The sequence below is a fragment of the Chlorocebus sabaeus genome, chromosome 20 (assembly GCF_047675955.1).
Source record: "Chlorocebus sabaeus isolate Y175 chromosome 20, mChlSab1.0.hap1, whole genome shotgun sequence".
NCBI classification, from domain to species: domain Eukaryota; kingdom Metazoa; phylum Chordata; class Mammalia; order Primates; family Cercopithecidae; genus Chlorocebus; species Chlorocebus sabaeus.
The window spans coordinates 82660337-82681850 of record NC_132923.1 but is presented as its reverse complement, the minus strand read 5'-3'; the positions used below and the strand labels follow the sequence as shown (position 1 = coordinate 82681850).

Genomic DNA, 21514 nt, shown 5'->3' with positions numbered 1-21514 from the left:
AGGAGGCAGAGATTGCAGTGAGCCAACAATGTGCCATGGCACTCCAGCCTGGGCAATAGAGCAGGACTCTGTCTTGAAAGAAAAGAAAACAAAAGAAAAGAAAAGAAAAGAGAAAAGAAAAGAAGGGAAGGGAAGGGAGAAGAAAAAAGAGAGAGAAAGGAAGGAAGGAAAGAAGGAAGGAAAGAAGGAAGGAAGGAAGGAAGGAAGGAAGGAAGGAAGGAAGGAAGGAAGGAAGGAAGGAAAGAAGGAAGGAAGGAAGGAAGGAAAGAAGGAAGGAAAGAAGGAAGGAAGGAAGAAGGGAGGGAAGGAAGGAGGGAAGGAGGGAGGAAGGAAAATTAGTAGTGCTTTTATTTGTACCCTGAGTTGGTAAAGCACCCATATAAGTTATAGAACGAGTCAGTTTTATCTACACTCTGCCACCAGTGACCACAACTATCCAAACTGACAAGTAACACACGTGGGAGAGTTCTTTTCTACAGCAGAGTATCTTTAAAATTATTAACAGCAATTGCATATACATACACAGCATGCTACAGATTACAAAGCTCTTGTCCATCTCTGCCTGCCTCTGAGCCTCATGCTAGCCCTGTGAGATAGCAGGGCAGAATGGCTGTCCCTAGGAAACAGAGGCTCAGAGAGGGACATGACCTGCCCATGGTCACCAAGTCAGCAAGTCCCCATCCCACCCCCGTTGCAGGTCCCTAAGCTGCTTCCCAGGCAGGTCAGATGCCAGGTCCCTATGCTGTCTATTCAAAGCAGCATCAAGACCACGATGGCAATAACCATGAGGATTCCAGCCAGGATGCAAAGCCCCAGGAAGACGATGTCACTGGTATCCTGGGCCACCATGGTCACCGGACCCTCCAGTGCCTCCGCCTCATCCCCGGGTGGTGCTTCCTGAAGGTGCTCCGCAGTGGCAGCATAGGGACCCAGCCAGTGAGAGCCAGACAGCAGGTGGACGGAAGCCTCCTTGCGCCGCGGCTCACAGCGGACCTCGTACTCATGGATGTCCTCCCGCCCTGCGGCTGAGAAGTCGATGTACAGCACGCTGACAATCACTGAAGTGTTGTTTCTTCTCTGTGGGGTCACAGGGTACTCGTCACACCTGAAGGAGCTTGGGCTGACCTTGTTTCCCTATATATGTGGGGGTCTCAGTACCAGGGGGGCAGAGCCCAAGGAGCCTATGTTCGAGTCCTAACTCTGAGCCTCAGTGGTCCCATCTGTAAAAGGGGTACCATGAGGGTGAGCTGTCTGGAAGGACAATATCAGATTTGATGCCCATGTTTCTCCGGCTAATGTTCTGGGGTCATTTACCATGGTCCAGGCTCTGTATTTTTAAATATCTTACTTAATTCTCACAACAACCTTCTCTTACTGGTACCATTAAAACCCCCATGTGGCCGGGCGCGGTGACTCATGCCTGTAATCCCAGCACTTTGGGAGGCCGAGGCGGGCGGATCATGAGGTCAGGAGATTAAGACCATCTTGGCTAACACAGTGAAACCCCATGTCTACTAAAAATACAAAAAATTAGCTGGGTGTGGTGGCAGGCGCCTGTAGTCCCAGCTACTCTGGAGGCTGAGGCAGGAGAATGGCGTGAACCCGGGAGGCAGAGGTTGCAGTGAGCTGAGATCGCGCCACTGCACTCCAGCCTGGGCGACAGAGCGAGACTCTGTCTCAAAAACAAAACAAAACCAAACCATGTTAAAGAGGAGGAAACTAAAGCCCTGAGGTTAAATCCCTTGCCTGAGGTCACACAGCACACAAGTGACAGAGCCCATATTCTCACTCAGATCTGCCCAACTCTTAACTGTGCTCTTGGCCATCACACCTCACTCAAACAAAATAATGTAGAACCAAAGGAGGCTTTTCAAAGCATCGACCCCAATCCTCTATCCTTGGCAAATTTACAGACGTGACCACTGAGGCCTGGAAGGGTGATGACTTGCCCAGAGCTAGGTCAGAAACCAAGTCTCCTGCCTCCACATTAGGAGCTTTGACCCCGGTGCTGTGTGGCTTCCCCCTGCAGCCTTTTCTCTCGATGATATCTGCAGTAGGTATCCTGCTATTGAGTTCCTGGCCACCCCAGGGACAGCAGCCTAGTGTTGGGAAGAGCCATCGAGGAACAAGATGTGGGAGCCTGGCACCCTGCTGCCCTTCCCACCTCGGATGAAGGAGTCGAGTGGCCCTGAGACGATGGGCCTGCAGGCCCAGGCTGGAGGGCAGCATTGTGAGGGGCAGCCTGGCATGGTCAGCAGCGATGCAGAACTATTCTTCCAACCACGCCCAATCTGCCACAGCCACTGGCTTCTTCAGGGTTTCCTAACTGTCCCCATCTAGCAAGTAGCACTTCTGAGAGGACACTTCTAAAAATCAAAGCTGCCTAGCAGAGTCACAGCAGCCGTGAATAGTAGGAAGTCCCTAGCACCAAAGACTGGGTGACCCTTTTGGGATTGAACAGGTGTCACAAATCAGGAGGGTTCTTTGTGTGTGTGTGTGTGTGTGTTGTTGTTGCTATTTATTTATTTTTTTAGAGATGGAGTCTTGCTGTGTTGCCCAGGCTGGAGTGTAGTGGCGCCATCTTGGCTCACTGCAACCTCTGCCTCCTGGGTTCAAGCAATTCTCATGCCTCAGCCTCCCAAGTAGCTGGGATTACAGGAGTGCACTGCCACACCCAGCTAATTTTTGTATTTTTAGTAGAGACAAGGTTTCACCATGTTGACCAGGCTGGTCACAAATCAGTTTTATGGACTAGGTGACTTCATGTGTCTCTTCCAAGTCTGGGCTTCCAAAAGGCTCTGATTCCATGTCCCCAAAGGAGCTCCTGCTCCCATCTGAGAAGAACTTGTGCCCTGGATTTTTGGGATATAGAATCAGGACACTGGGGAAAGAAAGACTCCTGAGAGTGGAAGGGGACCCAGTGAAAGGCTAATGTTAATCTATAGAACAAGGAAGGGAGGGAAAAATCAGAGAATGGGGGTTGGGGGGGAATCTTTTGGGGGTTTTGATGAGTGACAGACTTGACAAAGAAAGAAAAGCCACACAACATGGGGTGTTGATGGCTGTGGAGTCAAGTCTCTAATGTTTTTAAAGAGATGCACGTAAAGATTGGCATTACTTTTTATTGTCGTCAGCTGTTTGAGCTGCGTATCTTCGAAAGCAACTCTATGCAAACCCTGATCCTTGAGGGTCTAGGATTTATAAGGGGTACACTAAGAATCCATGAATCTAAGGTTCTCTGATTTTATGTTTCCAAGATACTGACCCCAAGATTCCATGGTTCTGTGTTTCTGAGTTCTGGTGGTGGTTCTGTGACTATGAGACCGTGAGTGTATGTGAGCCCTTGGTTCCAGGATTTCCTGAGTCCCTGCTTCTCAGATTCTTTGTCTCCATCATTCCATGACTTTATGGAATGTGGTTCTGTCCCAAACAAAACCCCTGGGAGACTTAGGGTATGGAGTAGGGGGATGGCAGAATACCTCGGCAGCCAGGACTGGTCCCCTACCCTCCTCCTCTTCTCAGGTCAAAAGGATGGTGGCTGCCAGGAGGCTCGGACAGGCAGAGGGTGGCCTGGAGGGGCCAGAGGCATACATGTGGCTAATGTTGGGAAGCGGGGGAGGGTTTGCTGGAAAGCACATGATTTCTGCTAAGTCTGACTGCAAAGCCCCTGGATTTCAAGGCTGGGGAGTCTTTCCAACAGAGGCCACTGTTCCTTTTCTCCGTACCCCACTTCCTGACCTGTCCCTAAGCATGCAAATATCCAGGGTGCTTGAGCCACTGCCCAGTGACTCTCTAAGGGCCCTATGTCTGGGTTCACGGCCTCCAAAATACAAGGATAGTAGGGAAAATGGACTTGTAAGCCTCACAGCCTTTTGAGGGAGGGGATCCTGTGCGTTGAAAGGGCCTTTTGTGCTGTGGAGCCCAGGGATGGATCTGGATCACCAGGTTGGGGAGGGGCGGGAGAAGCAGGGCTCCCACAGCTCTGCATATTAAAGGGGTGAGGTCTTCAGGGTCCTTGGGGGAGCTCTGAAGGGAAAGGGGAGGAACAGCCAACAGAGCACCTGTAGCACGAGTGACCGGTAGCGTCTTTAGATTGCCGCTGAGGTTAGGCAGCAGCAGCTGGGGTTAGGAAAGAGAGCTGGGAAGAGAAAAGGAAGAGAGCTGGGAACCGGAGGGACCCCTCTCCTCTGTCTCTCCTCTTGGAGTTCTTTGCTACATTTACCCCGAGCAAACTGGTTGAGGTAAGTAAAGCCAAGAAGGGCTTAGCTCTGCATCCACGTCTGTGTGGCCCCCAGAGCCAGGAGAAGCTGAATTTTCAGGAATGTCAGATGCCTTTCAGCAGGGTCAGAGTCCCTCCCTTGTGCCTGCCCCCTCCCCCCAGCCCCTACCTGAGACTCAGTGCCGCAGGTATCAAAGCGGGCCTGGATCCTGAAGTTGCCGCCGACCTCCTGGGCAGCACAGCTCCGGCTGCCCAGGTAGACCTTGGTCCGCTCCAGCGGGGCCAGCGCCTGCGTGGAGATCAGGATCTGGAAGTCCGTGCGGGAGCAGCTCACGTTCATGGGCACCACTGGGAACCGGAGGGAGGAGCTGGAGGCCTTAGGGTCAGGCAGTCTGACCCTCACCTCCCCCACGCCCCCCACCCTCCCACAAAGGGTGGTGAATGGGGAAACTGAGGCCCAGAGTAAGAAAGGCTCTTATGGAATCCTACAGGGCACGGTAAGGGATATCTTAGACGGGTTACTCCGTTCAACTCCAGCAGACTGTGAGCTCCTTAGGGAAGGCACCGAGTCTGATTCTCTCAGCGTCCTCTGGGCCCAGCACAGAGCTTGGCAAGCCCAGTGAATGCTGAGTGAATGAATGAATGTTCTTAATAATCATAAAGTTCATCTGCTAATCTCTTGGCCATGTGCCAGGCAATTCATTTAATTATTTAACAAATATATTGATGGCCTACTATGTGCAGGCCCTATTCTCGGCACCACAAATACAAAAATGAGGAAAAAACACAGCTGAAATTCTTGCCTTGTGGAGCTTACATTCTAGATGGGGGAGGGGGCAATAAAAGTAAAATACACCCGTGTGTCAGAGTGCCCCGAAGGAAAATCAAGCAAAGAAGAAAGAGCAGGAGAGTAGAACGAATTGGGGAGGAGTGAGGAAGGGGAGTTTCAGTTTTAAAAAGGGTGGCAAGGGAAGCCTCACTTTCCCTCCCTACAATGAGCCCCCAGGAGGTAGATGTGACTAAACTCATTTTACAGGTTTGGAAATCGACACTCTGAGAGATGAAGTTGTTTGCGGTGGCCAACTGGGTCGACAGGATTTCAAAGTTCGGGTCTGTTCGCCCTATTCAGCAGCCTCCTGCAGCCCTCCTGGCCAGGACGGTCGCACATGACTCACAGTGTCTGCTTTGGGTGAGCGTGTGTGTGTGTGTGTGTGTGTGTGCATGTGCATGCATACAGGGGCAGGGGTGGGGGAAGGGGAAAGGAAGGCGGCTGCCTGGTGGGAGGAAAAGGAAAGAGAGCTGGCAGGGAGAGGCCTGGAACTCTCAACCCCTCTCCGGGAAATGCCTCAGACATATTTCAGCCTCTGGTGTCTGGGCAGTCAGGGATTTATGGGCCAGCCGACTCCCACGATGATCTCGGTGGTGCTGAACTGTGTGTCACCCCCAACTGGCACTGTGGCTGCCCTCCCACTGGGAAGGCCTCCTGCAGCCTGGGCCGCATCTGGAGCCTCGTCCAGTGTGAGTGCTCCTGTCTGCCCCTGGGCCCCCACAGGGATCTGAGGGAAAGGGATGTGGTGTGGAGTTGGAGTGGGCACTCCTGCCCTGAAGCCGCTGGAACAGGAGCTGGGATGAGCGCCTCCCCTAACTTTCTCTCCTTCTCTGCAGAAGGGGCTTGTCCTAAATCACGCAGGGCTGGGAGAGGGCCTGGGAGAGTTCTGAAAATAAGATTATCAGAGGCAAAAGGAACTTTAAAGATCTTTCCGTCAATATCCTCATCTTACAGGTGGAAAACTGAGGCCCACAGAGACATAGGGCAATGCCAGCTAGTGGAGGCAGAGCCAGTGGAGCTGGGCTCTCCAGGGCTGTGCTAACAGAGCCACAGCTCTCCCACCCCAGCTTGCAGGTGGAGCCCACCGAGGCCCGAAGGGGCTGGGCCTGCCCAAGTTCACGGCTCTGCCACAATCTTGCTGTAGCTCACCATCTCCTCCATCCCTGGCCCCAACTCCCCTTGCATATGGAGCAAGGAAAGATTTTTTAAATGCTGAACAGGCCTGAGACACCTTCCTGAAGGAAAGATGTCCTTGGATCCAGGCATTGTGACCTTGTTACTTCCTTTGGCCTTCACGACCACCTGTCTAGGGCCTTCATCAACCTCTTATACAGATGCGCCCTCTTGGATGATCAGTAAATGGCAGGATTTGGACGTGACCCTGGTCTCTCTGAGCTTAGCTCTGAGCTCCCCTCCCTCGTGCCCCTCTCAAACAAGCAAGAAGGCAGGAGAGTAAGTTCTAATCCTGGCTGTGCCACTGACTGCCCCTGTGGTCACAATGAAGCCTTTCCCCTCTCAGCACCTCCGTTGCTATACCTGCACAATGAGGAGCTTTGCTTGGCCAGGAAGAGAGCACGATAGGTGCAGAGTGCAGACATTTCTGCGCCCGTAGACAAGGAAGGGTGGGAGGAGGGAAGCAATGGTGGACCCTCTTGGCTGACAAATCTACACAATAATATGGAGTCTGAGAAAGCCAAATACCAGCTCCCCAGCTTCCTCTGCAGCAAGGCAGGGCCATCTGACTGAGTTCAAACTGTTTGGACATTTTGTAAAAGTCTTGTGAGAGGTTCTAGAGACGCTTTTGCTTTCTTGATAAAGAGTCATTTGCAGCTGGCACTTCCCTTGTCCTCTCTAGCCTTGAACATGGATGTGATGCCTGGAGCTATGGCAGCCATCTTGCAGCTGTGAGGCTCAGAGAGTCCCAGAGATAACACTTGGAACAGTGTTGAGCCCCTGGACCAATACAGCAGCTGCCTAGCTCCAGGCTTCTTGTTGAGTGAGGAAAAACAAGCACCATTTTTTCAATGAGTAGTTCTGAATGATACAAGCAGGGCTGGTAGGCATCCCTACGGTTATACCAATTTTTTTGCCATAAACAATATTAGCATATTTTGTCTATTTACCCTGGATACAGGGGACCAATAACAACACAAGAGGGGCCAGGGGCCCAGGGGGAAGGAACCAGATGGGGAGGGGTGAGGACTCGTGAAGTTAGGAGCTGGGGAAGGAGGCTCTGCAATAGTGGAAACAAGCGGGAGCTGTGCTGTCCAGTCTCAGGGGTCCCGAGAGTGGGCAAGGGTGTAGCCAATGGAAAAGGCACTGGAGAAGACCATTCATGGGGGGCAGGACAAACTGGTGGGATGGAGGAAAGAGGCTGCAAAGACTGAGGCTGCAAAGCCTCCCCTTCCCCCTCAGTGGACCCACTCCCACAGCCCAGCTGACCTCCGATGTAGGCCACGGAGAAGCCCCTGCGGGTGGTGCTGCGGTCCGTGTGCAGCAGAAGCAGAAGCTGGTTGTGGCTTGAAGTGACAGGTGGTGGCAGGCGGTGTCCACACCAATTCCCCAGCAGGGGTGCCTCCTCACTGGCCCCATCGAAGGCTGCCAGATGGTCAAAGTCACAGGTCTTGGTCAGGCTGTTGGGCTCCTCCAGGTCCAGGTCCAGGAAGAATACCTTGACCCGGTAGCCCGGGGGCAGGCGGATGGTCCAGTGGCAGCGGATGTTGTTGGGGTAGGAACTGGGGTACCGTGGGCTGGAGAAGTTGCCCCGCATGGTCATGTATACCTCCTGGCATTGTCCTGGGTGGGGGAGGGGAAGGTGGGAGGAGCAACAGTGAGGGGAGAGGAGAAGTCACCCTCTGCAGTTACAGCTTAGGCAGCAGGCGCCACAGTGGTCCTAAAACCACCAGGCAGGTTGTGGGCACCATGGCTAGCAAACCAGACAATTGATCCCAACTAGCTGAAAGTTGAGATGCTTGATCCCAAAGCTTGTTTTAAACTGCAACTTGCTGAAAGCTGGGACTTGCATTCCAACTGACAGTCCCCATCACGGGTGTAGGCCCTGTTAGGAATTCACTAATAATACACAATACCTGTCCTCAGAGTTACCTCCAAACTCCCTGGCTTGACAGATGATGCGGTTCATGCCTGGCCTTTCCCCTTTTCTCACTGCCCCATTTGGTATGTACTATGAGCATACCAAACACTCCTTGCCCTCCAGGCTTTTGCACATGCTGTTCCTCCTGCTTGGAACACCCTTCCCTTCTGCTTCCATCTAACTCCTTCAGGGTACTGCTCAATTCTCTCCTCCACGAAGTCATCCATGATTCTTACTGATGGATAGCACAGATCATAATGGCTTGCACTGTCTCTTTCCTTATAATCTCTCTAACTAGACTATAAACTTCCCATGACTTCATCCATTCATTTGCACAAATACTTAGTAACTACTATGTGCCAGGTGCAAAGATAAGCCCATAAGGGACTCAGTCAGACAGGGGAGATTGACATGCAAACCACATACAGAGGAGACAAATGTTAGATCATAGTGTAAAAAACTTCTATAAGGAGGTGAAAGAGGGATCAATTCTGGTAAAACAGGAAGTCTTCGCAGAGGTGACATGCTTATGTCTTGGCATTGGCCAAGGGTATGCTAGAGCACTGCAGGCAGAGACAGTGCAGAAAGCCCAAGGCCGCTGGGGGGCAGAAAGGTGTGATCCCTGCAAGTGTAATGGGGCGATAGGAACCCAGTAGGCACAGGAGGATTCGCGGTGGAGCTCCAGCCCCTCCTACCTGAGAAGTAGTAGGCCTTGAAGCCACGGCCTCCAATGTTGAAGTCGGACTTGAAGATCACCTGCAGTTCGTGGCCCAGAGACACGAGGGTGGGGGGCCTGGTGCTGCCACAGTAGTGGTGCCCACGGGTGGGGCCAGGCCCCCCAAGCACAGCCACGTAGTCATAGGTGCACTCGTCATTGCCTTCCACTTGGAAGTCCACGAACACCAGCTTGACGCTGGCAGGGCCAGCGGCCCGGATCACCCAGTGGCACTCCATGCTGTTGGGGTAGTTGTTGGGGTACTCAGGGCTGGTGAGGACCCCCGACAGGCCAGTCAGGACGCCGCCACACACATCTGCAAGGGAGCCCACTTAAGCTGACCTTTCTTTCTCCTTGTGGTTCCCAATTTCCTCCCTTGAGAACCAGACACCCCAACATGCTGCCCCCAGAGGTATCTCATGAGGGTCTCATTACCATCCACCGAGCACCTGCTACCCAAGTAGCGAGTGTAGCACATGCGCAGGCCTAGCACTTGGCACCTATGCTGCCTGTTCAAATCCTCAGACTAGCCCCACAAGGACTGTGCTGCAGTTTCTCTGATTTTATAATTAAGAAAAGGGAGGCAAAGAGAAGTTCAGTAGCTTACTTGAGTTTATCCCAGGCAGACCCTGAGATAAGGATTTGAGTGCAAGGAGTTTGCTTGGGAGATCCAGGGGCCCCCAGGTGGGGAGGGAGGGAGTGGACACAGAAGGGGAGGTGTGTTCAAGCCAGCTGCTGACCTGCAGGGGAACTCTGGGGACAGGGTAAAGCACACACTTCAGAGTTCTGTCAATCTAGGAGCAAGGGAGCTGCGGTATTTATATGCCAACTCCCCAGAGTGTAGGCGGAGGGCTGCTGTGGGCTGGGAGTGACCTACTGAGACTTCAGAAAAAACCCTCCAACAAAGAACTGTGGAGGTTGGCAGAAGCACACTGAAGTGGCAGGGCCCAAGGAACATGGTCAGGCCTCTGAGAGCAGTCACCCGACTGGTAACTGAGAAAGTAGGATTTGAACCCAGGAAGACTTACTGTGGACCCTGTGCACTTGACCCTTGTGACCTTCACTATCCACTCCTATGAGGCACAGTGGGGCACAGAGGCTGGGGTGTCTGAGCTCAGGAATGTAATCAAACCTCCCTAACAGATGAGGAAACCAAGACTTAGAGAGAGGACCTGATGAAGTAGAGCTTGGTTTGACATCTGAAGACAAGTAGTCTCCCGTCTCTGCCTTTTATTAGCTGTGTGACTCTGGGGAAGTAACCCCGCCTCTCTGAGCCTCATTGGAACATTAGAAATCGTAAGACTGAACCAGCTTGATCCACTGGGCTCAGACTTGAGCAGAGTCAGAATATGCTGCTGGAAACTCTCAGGAAGCCAGCTTGGCCAGTACAACCACACAGCAAGTGTGGGTGAATGCCGTGACTTGCCGGAGGTCACCAGCAGGGAGGGCACATGTGGGATGTGTTTCCTGAGACTCCAGCGTCTCACCCTATGGCACGGCTGTGTGACCAGGGCTCTGGATGGGGCGTCTGAGCACTTGACGTCTTTTCCCAGTGCTGGCCCAGCCGTGTGACTTTATGAAGGCCCTCTCAGGTACTCAGATTTTGTGAAATGAGAGGGCAGGTTTAGATAGCCTGTGAGATCCCTTCCAATAGTAACAACCTTCGCAGAGACTTCCAAACTGTCCCCTGGGGCTCCCCAGCAGCCCCCTGGAGCACCTGCTGGCACCTGCTGCAAATTTCATTCTTATGCTGTATTTCAAGCTCTCTTTTAATGTAATGAAAAGACAGCACCCACAGTTTTTAATGTCTTTAATAAGATATTAAAATTTAAATATTCTACATTTTAAAATTTAACTCATTGGAGGTCATCCACATTTACTTGTGTTTTTAATGATTGGCTTACAAGAAGTTAAAATATGAGTTTACAGGCTGGACATGGTGGCTCACGCCTGTAATCCCAGCACTTTGGGAGGCAGAGATGGGCGAATCACAAGGTCAGGAGATTGAGACCATCCTGGCTAACACGGTGAAACCCCGTCTCTACTAAAAAATACAAAAAACTAGCCGGGCGAGGTGGCGGGCGCCTGTAGTCCCAGCTACTCGGAGGCTGAGGCAGAAGAATGGCGTGAACCCAGGAAGCGGAGCTTGCAGTGAGCCGAGATTGCACCACTGCACTCCAGCCTGGGCGACAGAGTGAGACTCCGTCTCAAAAAAAAAAAAAAAATGTTGGGAAATGTGGCTGATGGTATTATGACTTTGATATCCTAACATTCTACAAATCTAAAGGTCTAAAATTCCAAAACTATTATTAGATCAGCCTATGGTTCTTGTGTTGTGGCATTCTACAATTCTATCCTTCTAAATGCAGCAGTGACTGGGGTCCCACCTGAGTCCCCCGGGATTGCTGTTGGTGGACCCTGGGGACCAGTAGCCTCTGTGGGTGTCTACTGTTTGAGCTAACATCAACAAGGCCTTGATTCTGGCATTGGGAAGAAGCAGGACGTTTGAGCCTTTGCACAGAACCTGGGGACAAGGATGAGTGAGTCAAAGAGAACGACAAGAAGAGCAAGGCCTCCTCTCCCCTCACTAGAGTGAGAGGCAAGTGTCAAGCCTGGTTGAAGGAGGGAGGGGCTAGGGACACGTGATATAAGAGTCACCAGCTCCACCCAGACCCTACTGCAGGAACTCAGGCAAGGATTCCCAAGCTGTGGAGTGGTGGGATGCCGCAGAAGGTGGCAACAGCAGTGGTGTCCCCTCCTGTGGCCTTATGCCATGACAGAGGACAAGAAGGACAAGGGTAGTAGAGCATGAGAGCCTCATTCCTGAGCACAGTGCGACCCTCTGAGGACTCCGGAAGAAATGGAGGGAGGCATGGGGAGCATTGCCAAGAAGGTGGGAACCCCAGCTACCAGGATTACCAGCATGGTCATGAACGGTGAGGCGGCTGCTTTTGCCTTATAAACTATGCATGAGAGCTGGGTCGTGCAGGATACAGAGCAGCCTGTGTGCCAAGATGATGAGACCCTGCAGGTCTCACCTGAGCCCTGCTGCTATCTTCCCGCCTCCACCCCAGAACCAGCTCTTCCACTGCCAAATCCCCCCTTGAACTCCTGGGCTCAAGTCATCCTCCCACTTTGGCTTGCCAAAGCACCAGGATTACAGGTGTGAGCCACTGCACCAGGTCCCTAAGGGCCCCCGTTAACCTTTCTGGTAGCCTGCAGAAAAGCCATGGCTGGCCACGTGCTTGTCCGAGTGGAAGACGACAGACATGACATGCCAGGAGGAGGTGAAGGGCGGCGGGGGCACCTTGCCGCAGAACCTCCCCAGCAGGTTGCCCTTGTCTGGTGAGGCCCCATTGTAGATCTCCAGGAAGTCGAAGCTGCAGGTGTCATGGTACTCCAGGTCAAAGGCATGGAAGGTGAGCAGCACCGAGGAGCCCTCAGCCACCACGATCAGCCAGCTGCACTCTGTGTTGTAGGGGTACAGTCTAGGGAAGTTGGGACTGGAGAAGTTTCCAGAAGGTGCTGAGAGCACACCCCCACATTTGACACCTGGGGCGAGAGAGAAGGATGGCCGAGACTCCATGCTGGAGTCTTGTGTACATGTGGTAAGGGCAGTGGGCCCAGTTACAAAGCTGGGTTCTTGGGATGGAATGAGGGAACACAAGGCCATGTGTTTATTTGCTCATGCATCTGCTTATTCTTCAGATGCTGATCAAGCATGCTGGTATTCATTCCACAAATACTGTTTGAGTGCTAGGCATTGTTCCAGGTGCTAGGGTCACGGCAGATACAAAACAGACAAAACCCCTACCCTCATGGAGCTTATGTTCTGGCAGGGAAGACAGACAATAAACATAGCAGGGAAAATATAGAGTTTATGGGGCCAGGTGCAGTGGCTCACACCTGTAATCCCAGCACTTTGGGAGGCCGAGGTGGGCAGATCACAAGGTCAGGAGTTCAAGATCAGCCTGGCCAATATAGTGAAATCCCGTCTCTACTAAAAATACAAAAATTAGCCAGGCATGGTGGTGCACACTTGTAGTCCCAGCTACCTGGGAGGCTGAGGCAGGAGAATTGCTTGCACCCCCATGGCGGAGGTTGCAGTGAGTTGAGATCATGCCACTGCACTCCAACCTGGGCGACAGAGGGAGACTCTGTCTCAAAAAAAAAAAAAATATATATATATATATATATATATATATATATATATTTTTATGACACAGTGAGAAGCTATGGAGAAAAAAGCAAGCCAGGAAAAGAGACAGGAAGTGTCAGGCAAGGTCTCAGAATGTTAGTTAAAACATTATGCAGTAGGGAATTTAAGTTAATTATTAAAACATTATTTTGAAATTAATAATAATAATAACCCCGCAAGTGAAAATATGCACAGTCTACTACAATGTTAAAAGTACATTTTTATATGTGCAGATTTGCTTGTGTTTAACAAAAGAAAACAATGGAAAGAGACCAATAAGAATAATTCTCTGTCAGGGGAAGTAGTAAAAAGAGGGGAGGAAGCAGGCATGATGGCTGGATCTCCTTAAATGTGCCCTGTTTCATAATTTTCATTTGTAAGCACATAAAATATTTTATATAATTTTAAGAGATCAAAAAAAAGTTAAGTAACCCCTAAATATCCCATACTGAAACAAATAAACTGAATCTTACCAACTTGGAGGCACAGTCACATGGGGAAAAATGATTTCAAATGACTTTGAAAGACAGTATTTTGACCACACAGTCCTAGTGGGATATATCTCAAGGACAAAATGAACCGCAACAACATCTTAAACTATATTCAGTAAACTTACTATTAGTAATAATATTAAATATCATTTTACAATTATTATATATTAGAGCAAATAAGTAAGTTAATGTCAATAGAAACCAATATTTTCAGTGTAAGAGTGAAAAGTATAATTTTTTTTTTTCTTTAGACCGAGTCTGGCTCTGTAGTGCAGGCTGGAGTGCAGTGGCATGATGTCAGCTCACTGCAACCTCTGCTTTCCAGGTTCAAGCGATTCTCATGCCTCAGCCTCCCAAGTAGCTGGGATTATAGGTGTCCATCACCACGCCTAGCTAATATTTCTATTTTTAGTAGAGACAGGGTTTCACCATGTTGGGCAGGCTGGTCTCAAACTCCTGACCTCAGGTGGTCCACTGGCCTCGGCCTCCCAAAGTGCAGGATTACAGGCATGAGTCACTGTGCCCAGACTGATAGATATAAATTTAAAATAGTAAGTAAAACTCTTGTGATCCTTAATTTGAATTGAAAGTATCAGTGTGAACTTGATTTATTTTTATATTTCAAAAATTTATTTCCTAGTTCTGTTTACCAAGAAGGCCTAGAATCCAGCAGCATTTTACACCTCTAGGCTTTCAGTTAGGATTCTTATGTTCAGCTAAAATGAACAAGGCTCTTTAGAGCAATGTCTGGTACCAGGTTTAATACAGGAACTACACAAAATATGCTTGGTTATCTTGTTATGCTAAACAGCAAAGAAGCTATCAAAGACTGCTGAGACTGTGTCAAAAGACACAGAAACCTGGCCAGTCACAGTGGCTCACGCCTGTAATCCCAGCACTTTGGGAGATTGAGGTGGGCCAATTGCTTGAGCTCACCAGTTTGAGACCAGCCTGGGCAACATGGCAAAACCCTGTCTCTACTAAAAATACAAAAATGAGCTGGGTGTGGTGGCACACGCCTGTAATCCCAGCTTCTCAGGAGGCTGAGACATGTGAATCACTTGAACCCGGCAGGTGGAGTTTGCAGTGAGCTGAGATTGTGCCACCATAGTCCAGCCTGGGTGACAGAGCAAGACTCCATCTGAAAAAAAAAAAAAAAAAAAAAGACACAGAAACCTACTTGAAGTGGCTTCCACTGGCTAAAGAGGGTACAATTTGAGCATCAAAAGAGAGTAATGCTTGCAGTGGATTGAAACATATACATAAAAACAATAATTCACAATGTAACTCGAAAGAAATTAAAATGAAACTCATTGGTGTATTTTAGAGGTTGCTAGGCACTAACTTATTTATCAATTTTTTAAAGGAAATTGATAAACAGAAATTTAACATCTGCTTGGCCTTTCCTATATGGACTGTATTTCTGGACAACTAAATAGATGGTGAGGGAAAACTTTTTATTTTTATTTATTTATTTTTTAAGACTGAGTCTCGCTGTTGTCAGCTCAGGCTGGAGTGCAATGGCACAATCTTGGCTCACTGCAACCTCCACCTCCTGGGTTCCAGCAATTCTCCTGCCTCAGCCTCCTGAGTAGCTGAGATTACAGGCACCTGCCACCATGCCCAGCTAATTTTTGTAGTTTTAGTACAGACACGGTTTCACTATATTGGCCAGGCTGGTATCGAACTCCTGACCTCAAGTGATCCACCCACCTGGGCCTCTCAAAGTGCTGTGATTACAGGCGTGAGCCACTGCGCCCGGCCAGGAAAACTTATTTATGGAAGACCTCAGAAAGAATGACAACACTAGGAAAACATAATTTTGGCTGGCCATGATGGCTCAGACCTGTAATCCCAGCAATTTGGGAGGGCAAAGCAAGAGGATCACTTGAGTCCAGGAGTTTGAGACCAGCCTGGGCAACATAGTAAGACCCCCATCTCTACAGAAAAAATTTAAAAATTAGCCGTGCATGGTGGTGCATGTAGCAAATAGACCAGGCTAACAAACCCTGAACCCACTGATGTATCTAACACTGGCCAGTAAATATCTTCTTGAAAAAAATCAAGAAATATGAATCTCAGGAAGTCTCTGCTTCTGTCTACAGTTAGAGTAAATATGGAAGCTAGCGGGACATTTTAAGTAATTCCATGAGGATACCTTTGGCAAGTCCAGAATGTGGGAAGTTCTATAAGATAAATGACGCTGGGGCTTCAACAATAAATGATAAAGGGGGGAAGGAGGAACAACTGGTGTATTAAAAGAGTCAAGGCTGGGTGCCATGGCTCACACCTGTAATCCCAGCACTTTGGGAGGCTGAGGCAGAAGGATCACTTGAGGCCAGGAGTTTGAGACCAGCCTGAGCAACACAGTGAGACCCTGTCTGTACAAATAATAATACTTTTATAAAAATTTAAAAGTCAAATATCAACCAAATGCAATGGATGGACCTTGTTTGGATTCTGATTTGAACAAATGAATTATAAAATATATATATCTATTTATATATAATATATTATATATATTTTATATATATATATTTTTGGTCAATAATTGGGGAAAACTGAACATGAATTGAGTTAGCACATAAATTAAGGAACGAAGCCAGGAGTGGTGGAGTGCTCCTGTGGTCCCAGGTTCTCAAGAGGCTGAGGCAGGAGGACCACTTGAGCCCAGGAGTTCGAGGCTGCAGTGAGCTATGACCACAGCACTGCACTGCAGCCTGGGTGACAGAGAGAGACCTTGTCTCTAAAATTTCTTTTTTTTAATTAAGGACTTATTATACCATGATAAAGGTATTGAGGTTACATATAGTTTTAAGTGTTTCTCTGTTAGAGACATATTCTGACATATTTATGGGTGAACTAATAGGCATCTGAGACAGGCTTTAGATTTCTCCACACCTCCCAGAATGGGGCTGGGGTGAGATAGAAGAAACAAGAAAGGCAGAACGTTGATAATTATTGAAGATGATTGATGGGGACACAGGGATTCATTGTATGATTTTCTGTGCTTTGGGTGTGTTTGAAATTTTTCATAATTACAAGTTAACAAAACAGCCAGCACATCCCTGGTCACCTTCTCAGCGAGGCCTTCCCTAACCACCCTGTTTACACCTGCAACCCTCTCCCCAGCTCATGCTCCTTCTCTCTCTTTAGTGCCATATGCTTCTCCATAGAATTCAGCATGATCTAACATACTATTTATTTTACTTATTGATTTGGTTCAGTATCCTGCCACAAAAATGTAAGCTCTACGAGCTCAAGGATTTCTGTCCCTCTCCCTGCTGTATTGCAAGCACCTGGAGCAGTACCTGGCACAAAGCTGGTGTTCAGTGTATATCTGCTGAATGAATGAGTGAGTGAATGATCTTATATAACCCTCACAACAGCCCCATGAACTGGGCAGGGCAGGTGCTACTGACTCATTTTACAGATGAGAAAACTGAGCCCTGGAAAGGGACGTTACTTGCTGTAGTGGACATCTATTGCTTTGGGTCTGCCCAATACCTCTTCCTCTGCCTCTTGCAACAATAGCGCCCCTCTTTTAGACACTGCTCCCCTCCTTGCCTCCACGTAGTAACCATCTCTCCTCTTCCTTGCCCCAGGGGTGGACGCCTGGCTCTAGCTGGGGTGTCCTGGGGCTCCCAGCACCACCACAGTGACTGGCCTGCGGGGTGGGCGTGTGCTCCAGGCTGGGCCAGAGTTCTGCTCAGAATGCCCACATAGGGATTCTTCCCTTTCTGCTCCCTTGACTGGGACGGGGAGCCCTGGGGGTGGAACAAGGTCCATACATTGCATTTGGTCGGTATTTGACTCTTTTAAATTTTTTTAAAAATTATTATTGGCCAGGCGTGGTGGTTCACGCCTGTAATCCCAGCCCTTTGGGAGGCCAAGGCAGGTGGATCACCTGAGGTCAGGAGTTCGAGACTAGCCTGGCTAACGTGGTGAAACCCCGTCTCTACTAAAAATACAAAATTAGCCGGGTGTTGTGGTGCACTCCTGTAATCCCAGCTACTCAGGAGGCTGAGACGGGAGAATCGTTTGAACCCAGGAGGCAGAGGCTGCACTAAGCCGACTGTACTCCACTGCACTCCAGCCTGGGTGAGACAGAGTGAGACTTCGTTTCAAAAAAAAATTTTTTTTTAATTATTTATGCTCAGGGCTTAAGGAAAAACCCCCTCTGTGAACTGGAAGAGCCATGTGAAAAGTGGAAGTGGCCCTGGAGCCCAGAGGCCCTGGCTGTGGCATCCCTGAGCCCAGCTCGGCTACCTCCTGCCTCCCTGGTTACAGAGCCAATGTATTCTTCTTTTTGCTTAAACTCATCCAGGTTGAGTTTCTGTCACTTGCAACCAAAAGCATCCTGAAGAATATACTTAACTAAATCCCTGTAAGAGAAGACACACTCGCTAAACATGTGCCCTGTACCAGGCCTGTGCTGATTCAAAATGGGCCCCTCCGTGGGAAGCTCACCATGGGGTCGGGCAGAGGGAGTCAGGGAAATAAGATAAAACACACAGCGTGATTGCACTGTGGCCACAAAAGGGCTCTGGGGCCCGGGGAGAGGAAATCCAATCTTCCTGGGCCCAGCAGTATCAAGGAGGCGCAAGATTCCCAGAGCAGGTGATATTTGAGTTTGTCTAGGAAGAATGAGTTTCATCAGTTGGAGAAGATTTGCAGGGAGGGAATGGCATGGACAAAGGCTCAGACACACGTGCACTTAGCCTCTGTGAGCCGTGAAATGGGGACAGTGGTGCCTCCCTTGCTGGGTGACTGTGAGCGCTGATGAGCTAAAGGCTGTGTGAGGGTCACACAGATGCACATTATTGGCTCTCTGCCTGGATCTTGGAGTGGGACAGGGCAGGAATGGCATCTAATTCATACCTTTATGGCAAAAGGACAAAGATATTCTGTCCAATGCCTGTTGTTGTCCTTCCCCCAGCCCTACCCACAGGACAGGGAAAGACACCAGAGCATCAGAGAAATGCTTACAGCCCAGGTGGCTCCAGTCATCAGCATAAGCAGAGGCCTGTCCACTAGGACCCAGCCAGGCACACTGATGCCCAGGGTTACCCCAAGGCCCCTTAAGCCCCAGTGGCTGGAAAATAGGAACAGCTAGCTCCTCCCACCACCCAGGCATGGGTTGAGACACTTGGGTGCCCATCCCATCTCTGTCAGTGACTGGGTGACTGGCAAGGTACAATTCCTCCCTGAGCCCCACTTGAGCCTTGCAGAAGGGTGAAATGATATCGCCCCGGCTTCACAGACAGGTAAACAACGCTTGAAAAGCCAGAGCAGCTCAAAGCCACTGGGGACCACAGTGCAGGCAGAGGGTTCCAGGAGCCCCAGTGAAGGCGTGTGTGAGGTTGATGGAGGATGTGGAAGGCCATGCAGGGAGTGGTATTTGATCTGATCTTGAAGGGTGAGCCAGATGTTCTCAGGTGGAAAAAGGGAAAAGAGATTTTCCAGACAAAGGGGACAGCAGGACTTAAGATCCCTCAGGGTGAAGCAGAAGGGGTTGTAATTCCCCTGTCAGAGCATGGGATGCCCAAGGGATGCAGGAAACTGAGGCTCAATACGATATGGAAGTTGGAGCCCACACTCAGAGGGCACTGAACACCATAAGAAGGAACTTTGATTTCACTTGCTTGGCAGTGGGATGGACAGCAGGGTCTTGGGAGGAGAATAAAGACTCTTCAGCAATAGGCTGGGCGCGGTGGCTCACGCCTGTAATCCCAGCACTTTGGGAGGCTGAGGCAGGTGGATTATCTGAGGTCAGGAGTTCGAGACCAGCATGACCAACATGGTGAAACCCCATCTCTACTAAAAATACAAAAATTAGCCAGTTGTGGTGGCACACGCCTGTAATCCCAGCTACTTGGGAGGCTGAGACAGGAGAATTGTTTGAACCCGGGAGGTGGAGGTTGCTGTGAGCTGAGATTGGGCCACTGTACTCCAGCCTGGGCGACAGAGCAAGACTCTGTCTCAAAAAACAAACAAACAAACAACAACAAAAAAACCTCTTTAGCAATAAACCTTTAATAGTTTTTGGAGCCATTCCCTTCAACCTTGGTGACCATGTAGTCTTGGACAGGTTACTTAATATCTCTAGCCCTCAGTTTCTTCATCTGGAAAATGGGGGACTAACAACCACCTTGAAGTTTGTTGTACATATTAAATGCAACCTACATGTGAAACATCCAGTACATGGCAGACACTCAATAAATATTGTCTTCCCCCATCTCAGGAACAAATACATTCTCAACTCAGCCACGTCCCCTGAAAGGACCTCCTGCTTTCTGGCTTCCCATGTAGAAACTTCTTGAGCCCCTGGCTGCTGCCTGCCCACCTCCTTCCCCTCCCAGTTTGTGTCTGTCCCAAGAGTGCCTACCTTCCATGGCTTGGGCCCGGGGCCCTGGGCCCAGCAGTGCCACTGCCAGCAGCAGGCAAGCCCCCCGCTCTGCCAGCATCTCCTCACCAGGGGCCCCCACAGGTCTGCCGAGCTCAGGTAGGCCAGGATCTGAGGGTCCGGAGCAGGGGAGAGAGGTGAGGCTGAAAGGGCCTCCAAGTTAATGATGGCATGAATAATTCACTGGCCCCTAGAATTAGTAAGCCGATCCCTGGGTACTTCCTTCACTCACTGTCAAGTGACGGATCTGGTGTCACCAGGTTTACACATTCTGAGATCTGCACCGACCACAGTGTATCAGGAAGGGAAGAAACTCGGGCCTGGAAGGAAAGTGGGTGGTGGAGAAAAGGCATAACTTTTGGGGCCAGGTAGATCTGGGATTAATCCCAGTTCAGCCTGTAACTTGCCAGGTCACCTTGGGCAAGTCATTTAACTCCCCTGGTCTGGGTCTTCTCATCCATCCAGCAGGGCTGTTCAGCTCCGACCCAGGGGCTGTTGTGAAAATGAAAGGAGATGGCACTTGCTAAAGCACAGAGTAGGTGCTTGCTACAGGTTCTTCCCACCCCCACTCCTGAGGGAGCTGAAAGGAGCCTGTATTTAGTGGGACACGCGGGACAACTTCCTTCAGACATGCGGATTTAGCTCAGAGGAGGGAAGGAGGTTGCTGTGGACAGTTGATGAAGGAAAAGTCTTTTTCACACAAGAATGAAGCAGGAATAACAGAATTAGAAAATCATATTGTGCAACTCTTAATGCAATAATAGGTCTGGGCCCCAGTGTAACTTCTGGCCGAGAATATGAAATGTTTGCTCCTTTATTGATCCCAAGCCTTGCTTGAACATCGTTGTGTGCCAGGCCCTGCACAAGGAGCTGGCACTGCAGAAACGCCCTGGGAACTTTGTGTCCAACAGGAAGTGGGCTCTTTCTTCTCCTCTGGAGTCTTTTGATTTGGTTCAGTTCAGCCCAACACGCATTTCTAAGCTCCTTCTCTGTTCAGAGCCTGTGCCAGGCATGGGGACAGCAGGGGGACATGGCACATTCCTGCTCTCCCAGTGAGGATCCTGGGCTCTTTCTGGCAGACTAAGGGCTGAATCCTGGCTCCACCCCTGCCTGGCTGTGGTAGCCTGGGAAAGTAACCCAACTCTGTAACTCTGAGGCCAGGTTCCTGGATTGCGAAATTGGAGCAAGAATTAGTAGCCTGCAGTTTGCTGAGAGGATTAAACATGATAGTATATGAGAAGTCTTAGCCAGTGCCTGGCTCAGTGCATAGACACACTCAAGATTTCTGTTTATCCTAGAGGAACCCAGACAGCCTCATCTGCCAGACAGCATGTGCCTCTGGCCCATCCTTTCGTCAGGAAGTCCCCAAGGAGCCCTTTGCTGTGGGCATGGGAGGTCTTGTGGAAGGTGTTCAGTGGAGCCTCAGGACCTGTCAGGCCTGAGGGATTGGCTAACCTGTGGAGGCTGATTGGCAGGAAAGAAGTTTTCAGCTGTTCCAGGCAGTCTGAGAAAATGGTAGTTTTTTTTTTTTTTTTTTGAGACAGAGTCTTTCTCTGTCATCC

General features: G+C 49.9%; 1 protein-coding gene across 1 annotated transcript; it reads right to left on the bottom strand.

Moving 5' to 3' along the window:
• Positions 1-469: 469 nt before the first annotated feature.
• Positions 470-20089, bottom strand: CDCP2 (CUB domain containing protein 2). Its single transcript, XM_038000320.2, has 6 exons — positions 19935-20089; positions 12062-12409; positions 8838-9173; positions 7491-7844; positions 4389-4567; positions 470-1077 (listed from the first exon to the last, which is right to left on the bottom strand). Exons 1-6 carry the CDS (start codon positions 20011-20013, stop codon positions 751-753), a joined length of 1623 nt encoding a protein of 540 aa, XP_037856248.1. The 5' UTR covers positions 20014-20089; the 3' UTR covers positions 470-750.
• Positions 20090-21514: the final 1425 nt, after the last annotated feature.